Genomic DNA, 24,856 nt, shown 5'->3' with positions numbered 1-24,856 from the left:
TCACATTTAATCATACATACTTTAACGCTTCTAGTCAATGACTTCATTTTTTTCCCCACTCAATTCTAATGTCTTCATCACATGGAAGAAGGATTATTTATTAAGAGCTTAAAACTTTCCCTCAAATTAAATATTTGAAGGAGATAGCTTGCTTTGGAGGAATTAACTAACCAACTTAAACTAGTTTTCTCACAGAGAAGTAAAATTAAATAACTTTTACTAATACATATGGACACTTGGAGCATTAAACTAACAAACAAAATGGAAAAATGAAACAACAGATGTATATACATATGTCAAGTATGCAGACATGCATAAATTCACAAAATATCTCTACATATGTCTAGAACTTGAAAACTTCAACACGGTACAATTAACTTGTCTAAGTTAACCAACTGTTGTACGTTGTGTGGGCTCATCATACCGGATACAAAAACAAATGGATGAGACTTGGTGGAAAATTGTTTGGATGAGGGATACCAAATCAAATTCAAAGCTATAGCTAACCTACAGGCTTTTCTGTAGCAGTAATGACTAACAATAAAGGAAGATTTTAGTTAGATGACAATTTGGGCATCAAATGAATACACTCACATTTAACATAACTAATAAGTCACGTAGAATTCCACAACAAGGGGTATATAAACTAAACTGCGGGTTTGAAAAAGTGGAGATGTTGCCTATAGCAACCAATCAGATTCTAGCTGTCATTTTGTAGAATTTACTAAATAAATGATAACTAGAATCTGATTGGTTGCTATAGGCAACATCTCCACTTTTTCAAACCCAGTTTAGTAAATATAGCCCCAAGTTTCAAATATCTGTGGTGCCCACACTTATTAATATATTAAACAATACACAGAGTTTTGAGGCTCCTGCAACAAACAGCTGAAAAGTGTTGGTTGTTTATATTTATAGCTAATTGGCTACACAGGATGATAGTGACATAATTTGGACACGTTTTGCATAATCTGAAAATTAACCACACGTGTTGATATCGATTTGGGCATTTTAAGCCAAACTTGACTAAAACTGCCGCATGCCATATCCAAAATGAGTGACCAGTTGTCTGAAAATCCTGTTAATCAATGGCACAAGAAATATACATTACAGTAAGAAATACTTTGACGTGTCGCAGAAGAGGCAAGACTGTAAAGACTTTCCTTTACTTAAATACAGTAATTTTATGTTATGTATTTTTTGCATGATATACAGAAAATCCCTTATGGGTGATACTCATCTAAAAAAGTAACATTTTAATTAGAAGGCAGAGTTCAGTTGGTTCATCTTTTACTACAGGTATAAGCGATTTTATTTTATGGAAAATGCTATGGAAACTTACAACAAGATAAGTAAGGGAAGATTGTTACATACTGTAAAACATTTTACTATGTAGCGTATTACATGTACTGATCCTTGCTACTACAAAGAAATACTGTATTGGTTTTTTATGGTGTTTGACTTTTTTACCTTAGCGTTAAACATAAGCCATTTTACCCCTCTGCTGACAGAAGCATATATCCTGACAGGACAACAGTAAAGATATATGTTTTGTGTCAATAAATCTGTTTTATTTTAAATACACGGTTCCTGCAAACACCCCTAGAAGGAATCTTGCTCGTTTGCTTGACATTTTCCCTGGGTAGCGAGAAATGACTATTATTATTATGAGATATAATTAATGACTGTCACATTGACAAGTATACATGGAAAGTGATTTTCTTAGGGTGACACATTAAGTCACTGCATGTAAAACTAAGGTGTTAGGCAAGTAGTGAGTTATTAAAATCAAGCTACATTTACCTAACATAGAAAGAAGAATAAATTGGACTTTTAATGCAACATTTGCATGCGCTCATTCAATAGGTCACTATGGTATTTGTCGAACATGTTGGTCCATATGGTTATATTATAACAAGGTAACTTCCATTTTGATGATGAATTTCCAAATAATGCTGAGTACTGTAAGCTGTTTTTCTGCAGAGCCCAGTAAATAGATGACACGTGTCATATGACTAGCTTAACAATACTTGCAAGATCTATCCCAGTAAATAGATGACACTTGTCATATGACTAACCTAGCAATATTTGCAAGATACTAGTTGACTACTTTAAAGGGGAACACGAGTACTAACAAGTACTCTGCAGATCTGCTCTACTGCCCCAGGTGGGATGGTTCTTGGACCACAAGTAATCTGCTATGCAATTGCACAACCTATTATATATATATATATATATGCGCTCAGGGATGTGCAATGTGAACTGCTTGATGTCTACATACTTTTACATAAGTTACAAAGAAAAGTATTTTAAAATAATTATTTCGCCACCTACAAATATGTCTTTTAGCACAATAATTGCAATGTAACTGACATGCAAGACACTAAAATGCCAGCATTAGAGAAAATATCTATGGATCAGAAAATGGGGAGGCTAGTTGGCTCTTATTGACCAACTCCCAGAGCCCCAGGCATTACAAATTAAAATATGCCTAAAATCACACACATTTTGTCAGACAATTAGGTTGCTTTTCACCAAATTGAAACCCAATTGGGAAATAAGTTGGTCCCAAAATAATTGTCCTGGACCATCAAAATCAGATACCATTTGAACAGAAAATCCTGTCTGCCGATACCCACACTGACATAATATGGGCTATTGTGCCTATACACCTATAACTGTCTTAATCTCTCCCTGGTATAAAATATCATGAGTTACAAGCAAAATAAAAATCTTAACATTAAATAAAATCATGATTTTAATACCTTAAATAATATACACCAGGTTTGGATAGATCCTAAGTAGCCAAAGTCCCTAAAAGAAAGATCATTGCAGGTGCCTAACTTTGGGTTGTCATTTCTATGGATGCCAAAGCACATCTTCACTGGCTCCTTATAAGAGCCCACTGGCTTCTAGGTTTCACTGCATGGTTCACAAATCCTATATTTACTTTGTTCATTCAATACTGTTCATTCTAAAAACACCGGCTCTACATACATATATTTATTTTTGTGACGTCTATTTTTTTTGTCAAGAACCCATCACTAGCACAACGATTAGGCCTACAGTGTATCGAAAGAGTTAAATCAATTATACAATCTCTTCTGCTATCAGATTATTGTGTTGTTAAAGTGAGGAACAAGCAAATGCACAGAGACCGATGCCAATATATAACAATATGTGTATAGCAATGGCAGGTCTTCATTAAGGGCTGAGAGGATTTTTCCTTTAATAAGTGAGGCTTACTCCTACTGAGTGATGTTTGATACTGCATGCAGTAATCCTGACACATGATGTCGCATCACAACAATTAGCACAAATGTAAAAATGACTGCAACGCAGTAACATCCACTTCAGGGGCAGTACAAAGGCCTGCTTACAGCAAGCAGAGCTCTCCTGCACAGACATCGTCTTTAATTTAATTTATAAACACTGACAATAGATCAAGTAAAATCTACATATTGTAGAAGCAAAGATAGAACTTTCCTGAAATGTCTAATTCTTTCTTGTATAGATCATGAATGTATTCTGCAAACCAGCACACCTCCCATTCAATAATCAGAGACAGCCCTGTCTGTTGTTATGCAGAGGAGAAAAAAAAGGGGGCAGGATGGATTTAACTGTAGCACACTAACATTCAATGCAAAATGGCTCGATATGAATATTACAAAAAAGAGAAACACAAGTGAAGATGTCTGCTCCCTTTATGTAAAAAGATCAATTATAGTTAATATGATAAAATTATTTTCGTGATGATTAATAGAAATACATTGCACAGAATACTCACATTTGTATTAACCAGGAATGATTCAGCTACATCACATACAGAAGGCTCATATCTAAAATGCAGTGTCCTCTATATAGCTCCTCCTATTATATATTCATGGAAATAACGCGTCCAATGGGAATGTGTCCATAGATACACAGGAAAAAATATTATTATTAAAACAAGGACACCAGGGGAAAAAACGATCGTGTCCTAGATTTAATATCTCCAATTATATCTAATGCCCTTAATACGCGTTAGGCCAAGTGAAAACAAAAACAAAAAAAAACGCATTGTGGAAAAAAAAAAGCAAATCTACGTCATTCCTTACAGACGGCATTTGTTAATTCTGCGTACCAAGAAATCCATTTATATAGTCACACCTCTGCAGGGGCAACCTGTGCCAAAGCAATTAGTGCACTGGTACCTGGTGTGTGCTGGTCCTGGGGTCTGTGCTGGTCCTGGGGTCTGTGCTGGTCCTGGGGTCTGTGCTGGTCCTGGTCTATGCAGGTCTTCCGCACGCACTTGCTTCTCTCTCACATATACGACAGGGATAAATGCAGAACACAGCCAGTGACTCCCCAAACGTGCTGTATAAAACACACAATGCACAGGCTGTTCTGTAGCAGACGGCAGCTATTGGTCAGGAACTGGAAGCTGTCTCATGCAACTGATGGAGCTCTCCCCCTCCTGCTGACGGTGAGGGTATTGAAATGATAATGATGCATGTTCATTTATTCCAGCAAGAGCGCGGCCGTCCTATTGGCCAAGAGAAATTTGGTGCCACATGCTCTAGACGCTTCCATTGGCCGCCAGCAATCTGCTGACTGTAAGGCTGTTTTATAAGCCTGCGTGTTGCAAGCAGTGCGCATGCGCCGGATGCTGAAATGTTGCTGGAGCCCGGGGAATTAATTCTTCCTTTCCACGATGAATAGAAAATGATTTCGACCTGCTGCGTTGATGTGTCAAGTTAATGACCTATAGTTACCTCCTGAGTATTGCACACTGTCATCTTTTAGGGTCAAATAGTGTGTTATTTCACACTGTTGCAGCTTGAAATTAGGAGTGTTCGCTTTATTTTCAGCATAGAAAACCAAACAATATTTTGAGCAAACATTTATTTTATATTATATTGTTTTTAGTTGTTTACAGCTATGTATTTATGAAGCGTGGAAACAGAGTCACTTTATTTATCATTTGACAAAATGTTTGCATGTACAATATTCAATATTTAGTATAACATATGAACAATCCAGATTTCAGACAGAATGTTTCTAATTCTCGTGAAACTGATTCATATAGTGTCTGTTAATTGGTCACTACAACACAACACTTGTGTCTTTGTGTCCAGCAATGCAGAAATATAAAACATTTCTGTGCTATAGACCAATACTTAAAGAAGGTGGTGCCCCATTTCTGATTGGTTGCTATGGGTTACAGCAACTTCTGTTAACAGATACATTTGGATCAGTTTTTATAAACGTCCCTCTATCACGAACTTGTTGGCAAAGGCATAAATACTGTGGTCACGGATTACATTGGGTCCAGGGTCCCAAGACACTTTTCTCCAATGTACAAAAAATACCATTGTTCATACTGCAGAAGGAAACCTAGGCAGTTGCCCCCTTTCAGCAGTGATGGGCAACAGGTGGCCCTAGGGCGGCATACAGCCCAATAAGCCTTTCCTCTGTGGCCCCCAGCTCTTTCCTGCATTATTGTCAGATTCTTTTGTTATATCATGTTGTTTAAAAGGCCTGCAGATATGTTACCGTAGATCATACTTGCCTACTCTCCTGGAATTCCTGGGAGGCTCCTGAATTCTGGGGAGTCCTCCCGGAAGAGCAGGCAAACCTCCCGGATCTGCTGAAATTCAGGACATTGAATGGCAGGGTAGGGCTTAATCGTGTCATTAAGCCCCGCCCCCACTATTCAATGCCGTGAATTTTATAGTGGGGGCAGGGCTAGGGTGATGCCTACATCACCACACCCCCTCCTACCCTCTGTCATATGACTTCTCCCCCGGGATCTCCCGGGATAGAAGTTTTAAAAGTTGCCATGTTGTAGATAGGTGTCTCTAACTTTGATTAAATGTATTGTTTTAATATATGACGGAGATTAAGGGGAGAATTAAAATTATTACCTTTATTACGGCGTTGAAACTACCGTAATAACGGTAATAAAGCACATTATTACCGTAACGGTAATAATGCGGAAGCTGCGTTACTTTTACTCGTAACGCGGCCAATTGAATTACGCTCTATTGGTTATGTGAGGCGCATTTGAAGTTTAGAGGGCTGCACCATGTGACCCCTGAAATCTATCAGGTTGCCCATCACTGCCTTGCGGAAATAGATTCATGTGGAGTGATATAGCTGTTAGTTACTATGAGATCTATGCAAACTTTGTTTTTTTGGTTTTTTTTAAACATCTACATCTATTGCAGCATTTGCTTTCATCTTCTCCGACTTTGCGATCTATGCCTTGAATTTTATTTTCTGATGTCAAAAGTAGGTGTGGGATCAAAATGCAGTTTATTTACGTTATACAAATATTGTCTGCACATAAAGGGCATCATTTCAAGTTAGGACTAAGTCCAACCTGTAGGTGTAATCTTACACCTTGGTAAAATCATGTTGCACTGCAGTGGAGGCAAATGAGAGGCAAAAATTCCCAACTGAAAGGTTTACAATATCCATCCATAAGATAGCTTGAAGACTCAGCCTAAATGTAGCAGTGCGTGTTTTTTTATCATGTTTGCGCTCTCGCACATACCCTATCAATCATAACAATTTTGTTTTCCCGAAACAACGCAATAACTTTTTAGTGAATAGTCAAATAAATGAATAATACTTGACGTGCAAAATAAGTGCAATGACTATGTCAATGAATGCTAATGGCAAAGGTCTTTTATACTCACCAGAAAATCTCGAAGAACAGAGAGCAGGAGTTTAGAACACTGTCAATCCCACTCCTGATCCAGGGTAATGATGTAGTGACCAAATTGCTTGCTTTATACACTAGAGCTCATCTGCATGTGATCTTATCTAAAAGTCCATCCTCCTGGCAAATGTACAGATATCAATGACCTTGTCATAAACTTGATGACATTAACAACATTCCACATAGATAGTGAATAGAAATGATTGTTGTGATGAAACATATTAAATCATTAAGTCACACAGAACCTGACATTGAAAATCACTTTTTAATTGCTAAAACAAGGTGAATATTATTATGACTATTATTATTTATCTACGTTTTATTTACAAATCACAAACAGATTTCATAGCTCTGCGCAGAAAGGAAACAAAATAAAGTTACAATTTAGGAATATAACATCAGAAAACGAGCTTACAATCTAATAGCCATCAAGGTGTACCCGTTAGCTATCATTATTATAGTTATTATTTATTTTTTATTTGTACAGTGCAAACACATGCTGGAAAAAGGGATAAGAGCATGTGAGGTCTACTAATTTTGGGTATGGTTTATCCACATTTCTGAATGCAGCATTAACTCATAGTGTCCCTGGAGATTGTATTCAATTTTTGTGACATATGTAAAAACAGAAAATATATATTCTTAAAACCTAAAGAGGGCTCAATTTTAGAATCACTGCAGTTCCACATGCAGTGTCGAGCTGGGGCATGAAGGGCCCACCGTGTGACTGCAATGGTAGAGGCCCACCACAGGGGGTGTGGCCAGCCATCATAGAGGCGTGACCAGACACTAGAGAGGGAGTGGTCAGCCCACGAAGGACAGCTAGCACCATAGTGTACATATAAAGTATATAGTATATAAAGAATGCAGTGTGTATATATAAAGAGTACACAGTCTTGACCTGCCCCTTAGATTGGGCAGAACAGTCACCAAAAATTGGGATTGTCCCACTAGACAAGGCTTGGCTAACCTGTGGCACTCCAGGTGTTGTGAATCTACAAGCCCCAGCATGCTTTGCCAATATATAGCAGCTTATTGCCGTAAGGGTATGCTGGGACTTGGAGTTTTACAACAACTGGAGTGCCATAGGTTAGCCAAGCCTGCACTAGACTCAGAACATTTAACAGACTGTCCTACCTGTTCTTGTCACTTTTACCACCTGTGGCTGCTGGTTTCTTTAGTTGCGGCTTGTCTGGATCCTGGAATGTCGAGGGCCCTATTTGGAAAAAATAATGAGTACATTTAGAAAATTCCAACCAGCCCTGGTGTTAAATCAATAGGACCCACAATTAATACTTAGGCCTTCCTCCAGCTCCAAGATTAAAGTAATAGTATTCCCGTTTAATAAACCTATTTCCCTCCCTCCAGACAACCCCTGCAATAAATTAATTGCATTTACGTATAATAAATATACCTATTTCCCATAACCATCACTGCCATTAAATAATTCATATTCACATTTAATAAATAGACCTCATGCTCCTCAAACTCAGCCCCACATACAATTAATAGCCCCACAAACCACCACATCATAAATTAATAGTCCCCACTATAAAATTAAATTGCCCCACCTTTACCCTACAAACAAAATAGCACCCATTATTTAGCCACCACCTACCATACACACATTACTGTGCCCCATCATCACTATGCTGTGCCATGTTGCTTTTGCACCCCCTTCTCCTGGACTCCCTTCTACATCCTGTGCCATGCTGCTTTGGCCTCCCCTTCACACTCTACCATGCTGTCTGTGGTCCCCTTTCACACTCTGCCAGGCTGTCTTTGCCCCTTTTCACACTCTGCCATGCTGTCTTTGCCCCTTTTCACACTCTGCCATGCTGTCTGTGCCCCCCCTTCACTCTCTGCCATGCTGCCTTTACTCCCCCTTCACTCTCTGCCATGCTCCCCCTTGCTTCCGTTACTTCACTTACCTTTTCTATCGGCATCTTTCTTCTCTTCTTCTTTTCTCTCTTCTTGCTGACTCCTCTCTACGTCGCTCCTCACTGAACGTCGGGCGTGATGACGTAATGACAGTAATAAGAGGAGGAAGACACAAGGGATGAGGGCCCAGCTTGTGAGAGCTTACAATCTATTTGGGAGAGGTAGTCGCAGAGCCGGATTTAGACCTTCTGGGGCCTTAGGCAAGATACTGGTTTGGGGCCCCCCTCCCTGAAAAAATCCATAGCACTATAGTTTTTTAGCATAACATATACCCCTGGCTGGCAGACTTTAGCCCGGGGGGAGGGGGGGGGGGCAAGCATATAGCACTGGCCCATAAGTAGCGGCCCATTTTTAAAGGATGGTCTCACCGCCGGCCCTGGGAAGGCCCTCTGGGGACCGCTGGGCCCTAGGCAATTGCCTAGGTTGCCTAGTGGTAAATCCGGCCCTGGGTAGTCGAACAGGGTAACACAGAAGGAAGAATAGGACAGTGCGAAGAGGAGAGTAGAGATGAAGAAATCAGAACACGTTTGAAGCCTTGGGGCAAAATGTATGAAGCTGCGATGTGACCTCTTCAGTGATCTTCTCAAGCATGAACCTTTTCCTTTCCTTGCCAATTTATGGCATCTTCTGCCATAAGTAATAAGGAATTACATTATTATAAAATATTATTTCTTAAGCACATTTTAAGCAGAGTAATTCAATTAATAATTTTCTCCTACATCTTTTATAGATAATTCTGTGCGGAGACTTGTCTCCTTTTTTCTTTCTAGTGAGTTGCGAGTTGATAGTAAATCGTCAGTAAAGTGATGTAACCAAAATTGACACGCCACAAATCGCCGTCCCTGCTGTTGGTCATTCTAAAAATACAAGTCGCCATATCAATGAAGCTATTATTATTATTAAATTATGAAATAGTATTCCGCTATAATATGAAATAGTGTGCCACTCTAATATAATAAAATATATTTTCTTTCTCACCTCAGGCGCTAGAATTCTATGTTACGACTCTGGGAGCAAGGGTTCAGGAGCAAGCGTTGCAACATGCCCCATGGTAATGATTGATCTCATTACCATGTGTGTGTGACTTCCCTTGGGTCTGACTCCATGCTCCAATGGATGCAAGATGGCCGTCCAATGGCAAATATGGAGGAAAAAGGGGACATGCTCACTACTCTCACATCCCTAGTTGCCTTGTTACATAAAGTACAAACATTTTTTTGAGGGTGTCTATATAAAAAAAAATAAAAATGGATGGAGGTAAAGCATATTTAGTAAGATCTGTTTTATTTTTGTATACTTGTGTGTAGCCATAGTTTCATCACAGTTCTCATAACAGACTTTTATTAGTATAAGGCCAGTAGCAAGCACATGATTTTGTCTCCCAATTTGAATGATTTAGACCAGGGGTGTCCAACCTTTTAGCTTCCCTGGGCCACAATGGAAGACGACGAGTTGGTTTGGGCCGCACATAAAATACACTAACACTAACGATAGCTGATCATCCAAAAAAACATAGAAAACATAGTTAACATATTAAACTTACTTGGAAATGAAGTTAGTAAGAATTAGGAAACCTGTTGCAGAATCATGATTAAAGCAGTAGTCCCATTACCAGCTACAATTTAACTTACCTGCATCTGCCCCTTAGTGGGGTTCGGGGAATTAAATGGCCAAAACTTTTTTTTCCTCTCTTTCTGCACCCATGAATCATCTTTTTTATTGTCCAGTTTGAAATGGTCACCAATATAGGTAGCATCAGGAGGACTAATAGAAATCTACAGAGATTTAAAGATAGGGTGGCAGGAAAAATGGCTCATGGAGCAGCCTCCGATGAGGGTAACAGTGGGTGATATTTTCACCCTACTCAGCACTGCACATTTAAAATGGTTTAAAATATTAAAAATACAATTATCTCTTAATATTTATATTAGATACATACAGAGAACACAGCTAGTTCATAATTGCATGGTGCAGAAAGTCCAAATTCAGAGTAACAACAATAAGATACTGGATAATCTTTCACTGCTGCTGATAGTTCGCGCGGGTGACTCCTCTGTGCTGCGCTACGCAATGGATGTCGGGTGTGATGACGACATGACCGCAAGGTAAGTATTTTCTTTTTTTTTTTTTGCAGTATTTTTTTTTTCAACGCTGCCCCCTTGCCACAACCAAAACTCCTGCTGGGCCACATTTACAGGCATGCTGGGCCGCATGCGGCCCGCGGGTTGGACAATTATGATTTAGACAAAATAAAACACTAAACACTAAATGTGTATAATCAGAAAGGAAGTAAAGCAAAATGTGACAAAGGGAGGGATTTGCCTCAGGCATCTAAGAGAGGAATTAGGTGTCCAACTGACAGTCTGCAGGTAAAGTCTGCAGACAGGGTTACACACATGTATAGCAGTGCACCTAGGTTAAGGTATACAGGTGTAAGACACGTGTGACAAAGTAAAGGTATAAAGTGTGATTTAACTTACATGCTTTGAAAATGGTTTGAAAGTATCTTTTACACTACTAACAGCTGACAGGGTATGTCTGCAGTAAAGAGGAATTACAGAACATCTGCAAAGAACTCCCTTTTAAAGGCAAGATGGGAATTGTCACCTGTCCATCAAGCTAAGGCTCTGCGAAGAGTATAAAGTATATACTATGCATGGCGACTGATGCTAAACAGTGGCCAGTGACTAGACAGGGATATTGGGCCTGATTCATTAAGTAAATATAAGAAAAAGTAAGCAAGTAAGGCAAAACCATGTTGCATTAGAGGGGGAGGTAAATTTAAAATGTGATGGCAGATTTATAGTTGGGGTAGGGCATTTGCTAGATCAACTTTAATCTTCACTGTACAAATAAGCTATCAAGTATTTGTGTGCTACATGAAAAAACAGCCAGTGTTTTCCTTATGTGCAAAATAATAAACACATTTGCACCCCTTCCTTAGCAACATGGTTTAGTCCAGAGAACTTGAATAAGAAAATGTACTCAATTTTTTTGCTTAACTTTCCTTAGGCCCATCATATTTAGTTAGTGTTATGTTGCCTGATGTCATCCTGATGAAGTATATGCTGTTTATTGTGATGGAAAAATAAAAGTATTGTTTATACTACAAGAGGTTGTTCATGCTTGCAGCACTTAAGGGTGCCTAAATCACAGTTTGTAGCCTAGTACATAAATCGAATCAGCGGTTGATTTCATGGTATAATGTGAAAAGGATGTTAGAGATGCTTCTGCACAGTGAAGTCCACGATGTATGACATCCATATGACCTTCCAGGTCTACCTGTGTATGGCCATCTGGCTGGACAGAGTCAGCTCTAGTCTAATCAGCTTCTGTTCGGCAAACCCACATAGCTTAGTTTGTTCTCAAGTTTTTCCAGTTTATCATGCCTGAAAAGCGACATCAACCTAATTGGGAGTGGGAGACTATTGAGTCCAGATTCTAATAATCGCAGTTATGGATTTAGTTTCTGACACAAGTTTAGCTGAATACATTACAAAAGACCTTTCATAAACTCCATTGGCAGCATGTAGTTGAAAACTTGATCTCACTAATACTGTGTCCATTTTGTTTGCTTATGTCTTAACAAAGGTTATCATTGCAACACACTAAATGATTGTTCTGTTTCTATTTGATCACTTGCTGATTTAAAGCAAAAGCATGTTAGAGTATGTCTGGATGACAGAATGTTTTGTAACAAGATGTTACAAAAGTTCAGAGCCATGTGGTGAGGGTTAGGAGGAAACAACCCATATCTCCTGAGAGGACTGAAGGTTAAGTTCATCCGCTTAAACAATATCCATAACCATCAGCCATATTCCGTAACTAATTGCTGTTCCTGTTGTCTACAGAAATACAGTGGAGCATGACACATATCATCTACATCATATATGTCACATACTTCATAGGTAGGTAACCTATAACTCTCCAATACAATACAAAATATAAACACATAATTCACACGTTGACAGTGAATGCAACATTGTTTTGGAATGTTTGTGAACAGTGCATTACTTATCTTAAAATGTCAACATCCTTGTGCAATGAATTATCCAAATCTGTACAATGTTCAAGAAACATTGGCTCTAACAATAATTGCGGTCTGATAGCATGTTTAAGAAACACAGATCAAACGTTTAAACACATACATGAATGCAATGCTGTTTATATGCATTTTCAACATGTGAAACCAGAATAAATTTAGAGGATCCTTATTGGGTATAATGTAAAATGCAGTCAAAAGATGGCCATGCAGAGGCAGACGAGTATAGCAGAAAAAATGTCATCTTGTGATCACTATCTCCCCCTGGGTGTATTAATTATCTAAAAATACAGGAAGAAATGAAGCCATAAGCGATCTGGGTGCTTAATCCAAGAAACAAGTGACTGGAGCACATCTAAGAGTAAATGTATCAAGCTGAGAGTTTTCTGGCGGGTTTGAAAAGTGGAGATGTTGCCTGTAGCAACCAATCAGATTCTAGCTTTCATTTTGTAGACTGTACTAAATAAATGATAGCTAGAATCTGATTGGTTTTTCAATCCCGCCGGAAAACTCTCAGTTTGATACATTTACCTCCTTATGTGGCCCATTTATGTGTCCAAATTAACCAGTGATCTCGTCGCTCAATTTTTGGTTAAATCAGCAGCATTGGTCTCTTTAAGTATGTATAAGTAAAAATAAATTTAAATGAAAAGTGGAAAGCTGCACTGTTCACAGTTGCTGCTGTTTACCCCTAAAGGAACCACACAGATATTCCAAAAGTAGCAAATTGAATATATGATAATAAGACCATATGTGAACTCACTCAGTAGCGCAAGAGACTTATTATCATATATTCAAGTAGGTATAAGTGATTAAGTGACCACTGAACTTAAAATACAAGTAGGTTTATGTTTAATCTGATTATGGCTGGAGATATTCTGGTTTACTGCAGACTTAGCCATATTGGTAGATAGTGCAGTCATCTTCTCAGAAGACCTGGCATATCTATCTTGGATGCAGAGTGTGCTCCAATCCATCACTTTGTTTTGTGGGTCCCCTACCCAGAGTGACATAGGTAAGCAGGCATAATAACTAAATAACTATGACTTCAGGTACGTTTTCTCACCTAAAGTTACTTCACTACATCAATGCCCCCCGAGTGGACTGGGCATTTTTTTTATTTTAGAACCTGAAGCACTAGAGCTAACCCCCCCCCCCCCCCCATTTCGCCTGTGGACAACAACAAATGCTAAACAGTTGATATATATATAATAAGGTCAGTTTTCATTTAAGTAAAAAAGTTTGCAAACCATGTGTTTTTATATGGTGGGACAAGTGCTTCCTTTTTAGTAAATTTAGTGTAATGAGCAGGAGATGCAAGGTCAGTATTTTAATGTTTATAAAATTCTCTAATAAAATCTTTAACGTTACACTGTTCATGGAATACATATAATACAAACATATATGCAAAAAGTGTCTATGTTCTTCCTACCCTCTACATTTTGACTGTACTGCCACCTGTTGGTCACACTGCAGTTTATTTAGCTTCATAAGCAGCATTTGTGAGGAATTTTAGACACTTTTCACCAAAATCAAATGCACTTATTGATGAAGACCTATTGTTACAGCCATAACTATCGTTTAAAATAAATATTGTCCTCTGCGATCGCTGTGGTTCCAAAGCACATAGGTTTTATCCGCAAAGTATATTAAAAGGCAAAGTTTGGTATACACACATGTGCTTCAGGTGGCACCAACTCAAGCTTCAATCAGAACGCTCTGGGGTCCAAAACACAGAGCTCAACAATTTATACATTGTACAGTTCTAAAAGTAGTTACATCACAGAGATATACAGTTACAGTTGCAGGGGCGGATCTAGGAAATGGCTATACCCCGGGCGATGTAGGGGGGGCGATTTAGGCCCCACCCCTTTCCGACTTCTAAGGCTGCCGGCGGCTGCACAGTATGTGCAGGTCCGTTCAGCAGTGACAGTGTGCTGTCCCGCTGCTCTGATTGTGTTTAAAACACAATCAGAGCAGTCGGGCAGCACACTGTCACTGCTGAACGGACCTGCACAGTGTGTAGCTGTCGGCAGCAAGCCCCTGCTAGGGGGGGGCGATCGTTACACACTTTTTTTTAAAATGTATTTTTTATAGGGCAGCTGTGTCTGATACAAGTGTATCATGCACACCAGCCATAAGGCAGATAAAGATCCGTTCGACTTGGAATCCTGTGTAAATTACGGGATACAATTTACACTTACAATTTCAGTGTATATTGCATCCATATCTACATCAGGCCCATAACCCTTAAAAGAAAAAAACTCACCAAAAGCGGAATCAACATTTAATGTTGTAATAAAATAAATAGAATTTTACTAGAGATGTTCACTGACCCCCGTGTTTTGGTTTTGGTTTTGGATCTGGATTAGCTTCGTGTTTTGGTTTTGGTTTTGGCAAAACCACCCTCGTGTGTTTTGGTTTTGTATTTTTTTTTATAAAATTTGCTAAAATATGCTAAAATCACATAATTTTGCTCTTTTTTTGATTCTACATTATTATTAACCTCAATAACACTAATTTCAAGTCATTTGCAGTCAATTTTGACCACCTCACAGGTCACATTATTATTTTCATACACTTTAGGACAAATACTGCAGCAACCTGGCTGGATGGTAAGCGACAGAGCAATGACACAAACACACGGCAGTTCCTAGCACATCTAGGACACATTGGCACATAGCAGAAAAGAAAACTAAGAAGAAAAGCCTGCAAGGCCTAGTATTTGTATTTCTGCAATGACAATTAGCAATGGAGCAATGGAGCTCTTCTCTTTAGGTGTATATAACACCATACACTTTTTTGTGCAAATTTAGAAGAAAAGCCTGCAAGGACTAGTAGTTGTATATCTGCAATGAGAATTACCAATAGAGCTCTCCTTTCTGTGTGTTACCTATATAACACACAGGGCCGGATTAACGGAATGGAGGCCCCTGGGCTAAGGGGGCCCCCATTCCCCGTGAGGCCCCCCCCGTTAGCAGCCTGGCCCCCCTGTTAGCCGACCGCCCCCCCCCCCAAGTGCTTACCTTCTCCTGTCACTGCAGTCCTCCTTCTGCGGCGCGCTGTAAGCTGCTTACTGAGGAGATCTCGTGACACTCTCGCGAGATCTCCTCAGTAAGGAGATTACTGAGCGCCGGAGAAGGAGGACTGCAGTGACAGAGCTCAGCATTGATCGTGCTGGGGGCGCCCCCTCCTCCGTCCCGTTCAATAATTATGGTGAGCTCTGTCAAGGGCCTCCTGGATGCCCGAGGCCCCTGGGCTGTAGCCCAGTTAGACCCTGGGTTAATCCGGCCCTGATAACACTGTAGAATTGGACTGCAGAATTACATCAACCCTGTAAGCACTATTATTTGTATTTTTCTGCAATGAGATTTAACACAGGAGCTATGGAGCTCTCCTGAATGTCAATGATTACTTTCTTTAACACTGCTACCCCCTCCTCTTTCAATTCTATCTATTTGCCTGCCCAACTGCTCTACACCCTATGCTACCCCTTCTGTGTCCCTCTCTGAAATGGCGCTAGATCGCCGTGGAGGGAGGTATTTATAGATTCCAAAACTCGCGAGATCCGACATCCAACGACGTCACAATGACTTTTTGCCTCGTTTTGGAATCCGAATAGGCGCGAGAGTACTGAGCGGACTCGGCTCGGTACTCGGATCCACGAAGTTCGGGTGGGTTCGGTTTCCTTGAAACCAAGCCCGCCCATCTCTAAATTGTACGTGGCAATAAGACACAACACTTTGATATGTTGTAAACTAGAGTGAGTCACATCTATTTTGTTTACTCAGAAAATTATTCTGAAGTCATTAATTGAACACTATTCTGTGAAAGATTAATCACTTTGAAAGATATGGTGAGATTATAGAACTGATTACCCATCACCCACATTTATAGTGTGTACGGATGTCTCTAATACGGACTTTGTAAAATATTGTCTTCAAGACTTGCATTTAGTTCCATTTAATAAATCTGAGTCACATATGACACCATGATCATGCCAATATTATAGTACTATATGTTGTGTACATGAGTAATGAGCTCTCTACGTGCACAGTTAGTATCAGACTTTATACTGATAGTTGCATGTCATGCCTGGGTGACTTTGAATACAATGCCTTGTAAGAACCTCAGACCAATTTGAGCTTTGTGAATGAACGCTTTTATTGTGTATACATACAGTGATGTAACTAATGTAGGTGAAAGTGTTGCAGCTGCATTTGCTATAACAAGAAAACTGTGTTTCTTTCTCGCATTTTGCACCTTGTAAATTGTGCCATTATATTATAAACTGCTCTGTAATATCATTTAGGATGCAGAAGGTCCTGATAAATTAGTCCTTTGGGGAACTGGAAACCTCAACCACTAACTCTATATACTGTATACCCATTATAGGGGCATTTCTGAGCATAATGCAGTTTAAAGTAGCATCTGGGTGTCCCCATTGCACGGCATCCTGTATACTTCATCCCTGCACCCAGATGCAGCGCCTTTTAAAATACTGATGGGGCAGGGTGGGATTACTCTGCCTCCCTGTCCCCTTGGACTTACTACATTTTATCTGGATTGCCTTCTGTAATTAACCCTTCACTCCCACTGGTATCACCTGCCGACTGCGAATGCCAACTGCGTACTAGTTGTAGGAGGATAGTCACTGTCACCACCGAACTCCTTCACTGGCACCTGGAACTGCTTACTTCTGGGCGGTCGGCAGGGGCGGGCTGGGCAGGGGGGCAGCGGGCACCCGGGCCACTCACTCTAACGGCTGTTCGGCCCGGCCGCCTCCCCCCATCCTCCCCCATGGATGAATTTTTTTTTCAATATTACCTGCGGCCACATCACGTGACACACGATGCGGCCCCGTCATTATGACACGGCCACATCGCGTGTCATGTGATGCGGCCACCTGTGCGCCCCCCCGGGCCGAAACCTGCCAGCTCGCGCCTGCCGGTCGATATAGCTGCTATAGCGACACTTTGCTGGTGATGATGGGCCTGATTCATCAAGGCACGCATACTGAGCGCAACTCCCAAATTCAACAAGGAGCGGATCTCTTTGAAGATACGTGCGCTGATGAATTCGGGTGTAGGTCTGCTCTGCTCTATTGAACAAGACAATGAAGGATACGTCCAACGCCTATGTGAAATATACATTTGCAAAAGTACACATAGAAAAAATAAAAACCTATTCAATTAATGTCACCTGATAATAATATAAGTATTAATGACAAAACAGTTGAAAACAAAAAATAAAATTTTTTTTTATCCTTATTTTTTAATCATATACATTTATTAGGATGATCTTAATGTTGTCACGGCGCTTACCCGTGTCAGCGCCGCTCCCCCGTTCTGGACTGCCGCACTTCCGGGTAGGTCCCGGCGGCAGCTCAGCTGATCTGGGCGGGGAATTCAAATCCCTACTTCAGGACTGCTCTGACACACTGCAGGTGTCAGAGCAACGTGTTTTCCTGTATCTGGCTGCACTTCCTGTGCTTGGACCCTGGTGTTCTCCTCTGTGACTATTGATCTCTGTGTACCGAACCAGCGCTATTCTCCAGACCATTCTCCTGCCTAACCCCTGGTACTGCATAACGGACGGATCTCTGTGTACCGAACCAGCGCTATTCTCCAGACCATTCTCCTGCCTAACCCCTGGTACTGCATAACGGACGGATCTCTGTGTACCGAACCAGCTAGTCTCCAGACCATTCTTCTGCCTAACCCCTGGTACTGCATAACGGACGGATCTCTGTGTACCGAACCGGCTATTCTGGACTACGCTTCTGCTCCTGGGGCTGTACCGTGGATTGACTCCTGCATCCCGCTAGTCTCTACTCCAGACTACTACCTTCTGAGTATACGGTTAGTGACTTCATTTATCTATTCGTCTGTGGGTCTGACCGTGCCGCTACATGTCCATCTCATAGAACTCTCTCCTTACGTCAGTAGGCTAACCTGGGGGCCGCGACCTGCGGTTCTCCGGCAGCAAAACCCACCCTGCCTTGCGGCGGTTCTTGGAGAAGACCGGGAGGGCCGTTAGACTCCGCGCCCTAGGAAGGCCGGCGTAAATACTGACTAAGGTAACCTTGAAACCTAACAGTTTGCTCTGACCTTATATCTATTTGATGGACGGATCCGGGAACCCCTCAACCAGGGAGTTATTGGAACATTTAGCTACCCGGGTAGAGGAACAGGACAAGAACCAGGCACAGTTGCTTCAGTTTCTTCAGAGCATGTCTGCTCGCCTGGACACACTGCAGGGGGCGGTGTCAGCCCAGGCAGTTCAGGCAGCGGTACCTGATCCACTACCGATTCCCCCCCAACCTGCTTCTGCCCAGGGGGGTGGTGCCGCTCCTCTCCCGGTGAATTCCCAACTTCGCATCCCTAATCCTCCGAAATTCGATGGGGACCCCAAGGCCTGCCGTGGATTTTTAAATCAGTGTGATATCCAGTTCGAACTCCAGCCAGGGAACTTCCCTACTGAAAAAGCTAAAGTAGCGTATATTATCTCGTTACTTACCGGTCAAGCTCTTGCCTGGGCATCTCCCCTATGGGAACACAATGATCCTTCACTACATAACTGTTCCACCTTCCTGGAGGCTTTCAGACACGTCTTTGATGAACCAGGAAGAGTTTCCAGCGCTGCCTCTGGCATCCTTCGTCTGCGTCAAGGCTCCATGACCATAGGCCAGTATGCCCTTCAGTTTCGCACTATGGCGGCTGAGTTACGTTGGAATAATGAGGCCCTGGTAGCAACCTTCTGGCAGGGTTTGACCGACCGCATTAAAGACGAATTGGCAGGTCGTGAACTTCCAACTTCTCTGGATGCTTTGGTCTCTCTATGTAACCAGATCGACATTAGATTCCGTGAACGCTCTCAGGAGAAAGAGAGTTCTCGTCGTTCTCCTTTTCGTCTGGTCCCACGTTTTCAGAGCCCGGTGATGTCTGAGGAGGAGCCCATGCAGTTGGGAAGAGCTCGCCTTTCTCAAGAAGAGAGGGAAAGACGGTTCAAAAATCGTTTATGTCTCTACTGCGGAGAGCCTGGCCATTTGCTAAACAATTGTCTTAAGCGTCCGGGAAACGACCGAACCTAACTAACGATGGAGAGGCCAAGTTAGGTGTACGTATTTCCTCTCCCGTTGATTCTAGTTTTTCTATCCAGGTTCTGTTACAATCCTTTGACAAACAGCTTTCTCTTCCAGCACTCATTGACTCCGGAGCAGCAGGGAATTTCATAAGAGCTGACATAGTGGAGAAGTTGTCCTTACCTACCCTTCCCCTGGATCCCCCGATTGCCATCACAGCCATTGATGGAAAACGTATTAGTGGAGGATCACTCAAGAAACGTACCATCAAGCTCTCTCTTCGTATAGGAGCCCTGCATACTGAATCTATTTCCTTGTTGGTCATTCCAGAGGCTATTAATCCCCTCATTCTTGGTCTTCCATGGCTCCAACTTCATTCCCCTACATTAGATTGGCATAAGCCAGAAGTTCTTGCCTGGGGCCCGGCCTGTCATTCTCGTTGCCTTCCCAGAATCAATAAATTCACTAAGAACGAAGCTGCATCATCATTTAAGTCCACTGGTATTCCTCTCCAATACCGTTCATTCTCTGATGTGTTTTGCGAAAAGGAGGCCTCCAAATTACCTCCCCATAGACCATGGGATTGTTCTATTGAGCTTTTACCGGACAAGATACCACCCAGAGGACGCGTTTTTTCGCTATCACTACCAGAGTCCAACTCCATGTCTAAATACATAGAAGAAAACCTAGAAAGAGGCTTTATTCGAAAATCATCCTCTCCTGCAGGAGCCGGTTTTTTTTTCGTTAAAAAGAAAGACGGGGGTCTACGTCCATGTATAGATTATCGTGGGCTGAATGCCATAACGGTGAAGAACAAATATCCGTTACCATTGATTTCAGAGCTATTTGATAGAATAAAAGGTGCAGTTATTTTTTCCAAATTAGACTTGAAGGGTGCCTACAATTTGATCCGTATTAAACAAGGGGATGAATGGAAGACTGCGTTCAATACCCATGATGGACACTTTGAATATTTAGTTATGCCCTTCGGGTTATGTAATGCCCCCGCAGTTTTTCAAAACTTCATCAACGAAATTTTTCAAGATTTTCTCTACCAGTTCGTAGTTATTTACCTGGATGATATCCTGATATTCTCTCCAGACATCGTGTTGCACCGCCATCATGTTTCCTTGGTACTTGAACGCCTTCGGGTACATCAACTGTTTTGTAATTTGGATAAATGCATCTTTGAAAAAAGTCATATTCCCTTTCTTGGACACGTGATCTCTGGATCTGGGCTATGCATGGATCCCGAGAAAATAAAGGCAGTTTCTGAATGGCCTCAGCCGATAGGCCTGAAAGCAATCCAACGTTTCATAGGCTTTGCCAATTACTATCGGCATTTCATTAAAGGCTTTTCCTCGGTGATCGCACCCATTACTGCATTAACCAAGAAAGCTATCAATACTAAACTTTGGCCCCCTGAGGCAGAAAAGGCCTTTTCTTCCCTAAAGAAAGCGTTCACGACAGCTCCTATCCTCCATCAACCAGATCCTACCTTTCCCTTCTTTCTGGAGGTCGATGCCTCCTCGGTGGGAGTGGGGGCCATTTTGTCACAGAAGGACTCTGGTGGAAAATTATCTCCTTGTGGTTTCTTTTCCCGTAAACTTTCTGTTGCCGAGAAGAATTATGGCATCGGAGATAGGGAACTCCTGGCCATCAAATTAGCCTTAGAAGCATGGAGACATCATTTGGAAGGAGCTAGGTTTCCTATCACGATTTTTACAGATCACAAGAACCTTCTATACTTACAAACAGCTTCTTGTTTAAACCCTCGGCAAGCCAGATGGTCCCTGTTTTTCTCCCGGTTTGATATGATCATCACCTTTAGACCAGGATCTAAGAACAAGAAAGCGGATGCTCTTTCTCGATCCTTTGATGCCACTGATACTATTGAGGATACTCCTAAACCCATCCTGGGTTCCAAATGTATACTGGCCACCACCCCTGCTCATCTAGCGATTCCTCCCGGGAAGACCTTTGTTTCTTCTCATCTTCGATCAAGACTCCTCAAGTGGGCTCACGCCTCTCGGTTCTCTGGTCATGCTGGGATCAGGAAGACTCTGGATTTTGTCTCCCGTAATTACTGGTGGCCATCGATTCACTCTGATGTTCGGGAGTTCGTTACGGCTTGTTCCGTCTGCGCTCAGAACAAAGTACCTCGACAAGCCTCCTATGGGTTGTTACAGCCTTTACCCATTCCGGATCGTCCATGGAGTCATCTCTCCATGGACTTTATCACTGATTTACCCTCTTCAAGAGGTTTTTCCGTGGTTTGGGTAGTCACAGACCGTTTCTCTCGGGCTGCTCATTTCGTACCTCTAAAAGGCCTCCCATCTGCTCCGGTGCTGGCACAACTTTTTATTAAGGAAATATTTCGTCTCCATGGTTGCCCAGAGATCATCGTTTCAGACCGTGGAACACAGTTTGTTGCAAGATTTTGGAGAGCCTTTTCTCGTGTTTGTGGAATCAAACTGAATTTTTCCTCTGCATACCACCCCCAAAGCAATGGTCTAACGGAGAGGACTAATCAAGAGCTCGAAAAATTCCTCAGATGCTTCATTTCAGCTAAACATGACGACTGGGTTGATTTGTTACCTTGGGCAGAATTTGCTCACAATAATAATTCTCATGACTCTACATTGGTTTCCCCTTTTTTTGCTCTCCAAGGCTTTCATCCTAGAGTTCCTCCTTTTAATGATTTGCCTACATCCGGAATTCCTGCTGTAGATTCCATGTGGTCAGACTTCTCGTCCAGGTGGGGTATAATCAAACGTAACCTACTTCACGCCACTGCCACCAGCAAAAAGGCGTTTGATAAGAAAAGAAGACCTTCCCCATTACTTTCTCCTGGCGATAAGGTATGGCTATCTACGCGGAACCTTCGCCTGTTGGTTCCTTCTAGGAAATTCGCTCCCCGTTTCATTGGACCCTTCAAGATCTTGGAGGTTATTAATCCAGTAGCTTTCAGATTAAAGTTGCCTCCTACTTTAAGGATTCCCAACGTGTTTCACATTTCCCTCCTCAAGCCACTGGTCATTAATAAATTTTCCTCTTCCAAGAGACCTCCTGCCGCTGTCTCTACGCAAGATCATGAATTCGAGGTCAAGGAAATTCTAAATTCTCGTATTTCCAGAGGTTCTCTACAATTCTTGGTTGATTGGAAAGGCTACGGACCAGAGGAGCGTTCATGGATTCCGGCACGTGATCTACATGCTCCAGTACTGTTAAGAAAATTCCATGCCAAATTCCCTCAGAAACCTTATAGGCTGTCCGGTGGCCATCCCTAATGGGGGGGGGTACTGTCACGGCGCTTACCCGTGTCAGCGCCGCTCCCCCGTTCTGGACTGCCGCACTTCCGGGTAGGTCCCGGCGGCAGCTCAGCTGATCTGGGCGGGGAATTCAAATCCCTACTTCAGGACTGCTCTGACACACTGCAGGTGTCAGAGCAACGTGTTTTCCTGTATCTGGCTGCACTTCCTGTGCTTGGACCCTGGTGTTCTCCTCTGTGACTATTGATCTCTGTGTACCGAACCAGCGCTATTCTCCAGACCATTCTCCTGCCTAACCCCTGGTACTGCATAACGGACGGATCTCTGTGTACCGAACCAGCGCTATTCTCCAGACCATTCTCCTGCCTAACCCCTGGTACTGCATAACGGACGGATCTCTGTGTACCGAACCAGCTAGTCTCCAGACCATTCTTCTGCCTAACCCCTGGTACTGCATAACGGACGGATCTCTGTGTACCGAACCGGCTATTCTGGACTACGCTTCTGCTCCTGGGGCTGTACCGTGGATTGACTCCTGCATCCCGCTAGTCTCTACTCCAGACTACTACCTTCTGAGTATACGGTTAGTGACTTCATTTATCTATTCGTCTGTGGGTCTGACCGTGCCGCTACATGTCCATCTCATAGAACTCTCTCCTTACGTCAGTAGGCTAACCTGGGGGCCGCGACCTGCGGTTCTCCGGCAGCAAAACCCACCCTGCCTTGCGGCGGTTCTTGGAGAAGACCGGGAGGGCCGTTAGACTCCGCGCCCTAGGAAGGCCGGCGTAAATACTGACTAAGGTAACCTTGAAACCTAACAAATGTCTACTGAACATAAAATATTTTTTTTACAGTTGCTCATGATTGCAAACACATGTTATAGCATTCACACAAGACTGTCATCACTTAGCACTCAGGACTGTATCTGGAGCAAGAGATACTGCAGAAAAACAAGTACCGTATATACTCGTGTATAAGCCGAGTTTTTCAGCACATTTTTTGTGCTGAAAAAAGCCCCCCTCGGCTTATACTCGAGTCCCACTTACCTGGTCTCCGTTCTCCAGTCTCCCCCGCTCATCTGCAGGCATCTGCAGCCTCTGTGGATCACTGTCAGCCACCATTTTATTGTAGCCCGTTTTTGTGTGTTCATTGCACAAGGAACAATAAAGTTAAATGAAAGGAGCCTGTCAGTCAAAGCTAAAGACCGGGATATTTCCATCTAGCTTCGCTGGTCAGAGACACATGTGAGTACCCTGACTTGTCAACTGCAATTATTTGCATCAGTTTTCTAAAGTCCAATATTTTCATTTTGTGTCACCTATTAATAAATGTCTAAAGATTCCTTTGCATAACTGTGAAATCATTGAAAAGTCTAAAAACATCCCAAACTTCAAGTATAATAAGGGTTAAATTACACAAAGCAAATTGTATTGTTCTGTTAAAATGTTTCTTCCAGCAAACAAAATCAAACTTATCTTTATCTGAGCTATTATATCAGCAGCATCTTTTGCATTACTAAAGCCTAATTTACTGTACTGTTCTGAACACATAGGAGTAACTGCTCATCACCTTCTAAAGGAGAATAAACGGAACTGGCACATGTATTTAGTATCCACAGACTGTCTCATTGATTTCTATATTAATGATCTGAGTTGTCTTTAGTGAATGTTATTTATATCTGTGTTCACCTATTAGGCTTGATACCAAGTGCAAAGGATTTAGTTTAACCATCTGTGTACAATTTATTAGGATATGGGTATATATTATGTATTTATATAATTTTATTGATGTTTAATAACAATAAATTTTGA

The 24,856-nt window shown here is 41.8% G+C and overlaps 1 protein-coding gene across 4 annotated transcripts in view; it reads right to left on the bottom strand.

Moving 5' to 3' along the window:
• Window positions 1-24,170, bottom strand: part of SCD (stearoyl-CoA desaturase) — a 50,183-nt gene extending 26,013 nt beyond the window's left edge. The window contains exon 1 of one of the 4 annotated variants that reach the window (XM_075216600.1): window positions 24,092-24,170. In XM_075216600.1, coding sequence (XP_075072701.1) covers window positions 24,092-24,166 — 75 coding nt within the window. In that variant the 5' untranslated portion in view covers window positions 24,167-24,170. Of the gene's footprint in view, window positions 1-3,787; window positions 3,952-4,193; window positions 4,558-6,683; window positions 6,761-24,091 lie in introns of those variants that run through there. The other 3 variants (XM_075216604.1, XM_075216601.1, XM_075216602.1) reach the window with 3 other exon arrangements.
• Window positions 24,171-24,856: the final 686 nt, after the last annotated feature.

The sequence above is a fragment of the Mixophyes fleayi genome, chromosome 6 (assembly GCF_038048845.1).
Source record: "Mixophyes fleayi isolate aMixFle1 chromosome 6, aMixFle1.hap1, whole genome shotgun sequence".
Lineage (NCBI taxonomy): Eukaryota > Metazoa > Chordata > Amphibia > Anura > Limnodynastidae > Mixophyes > Mixophyes fleayi.
Note: the sequence above shows the minus strand (reverse complement) of the source record. Positions and strands in the feature narration are given on the sequence as shown.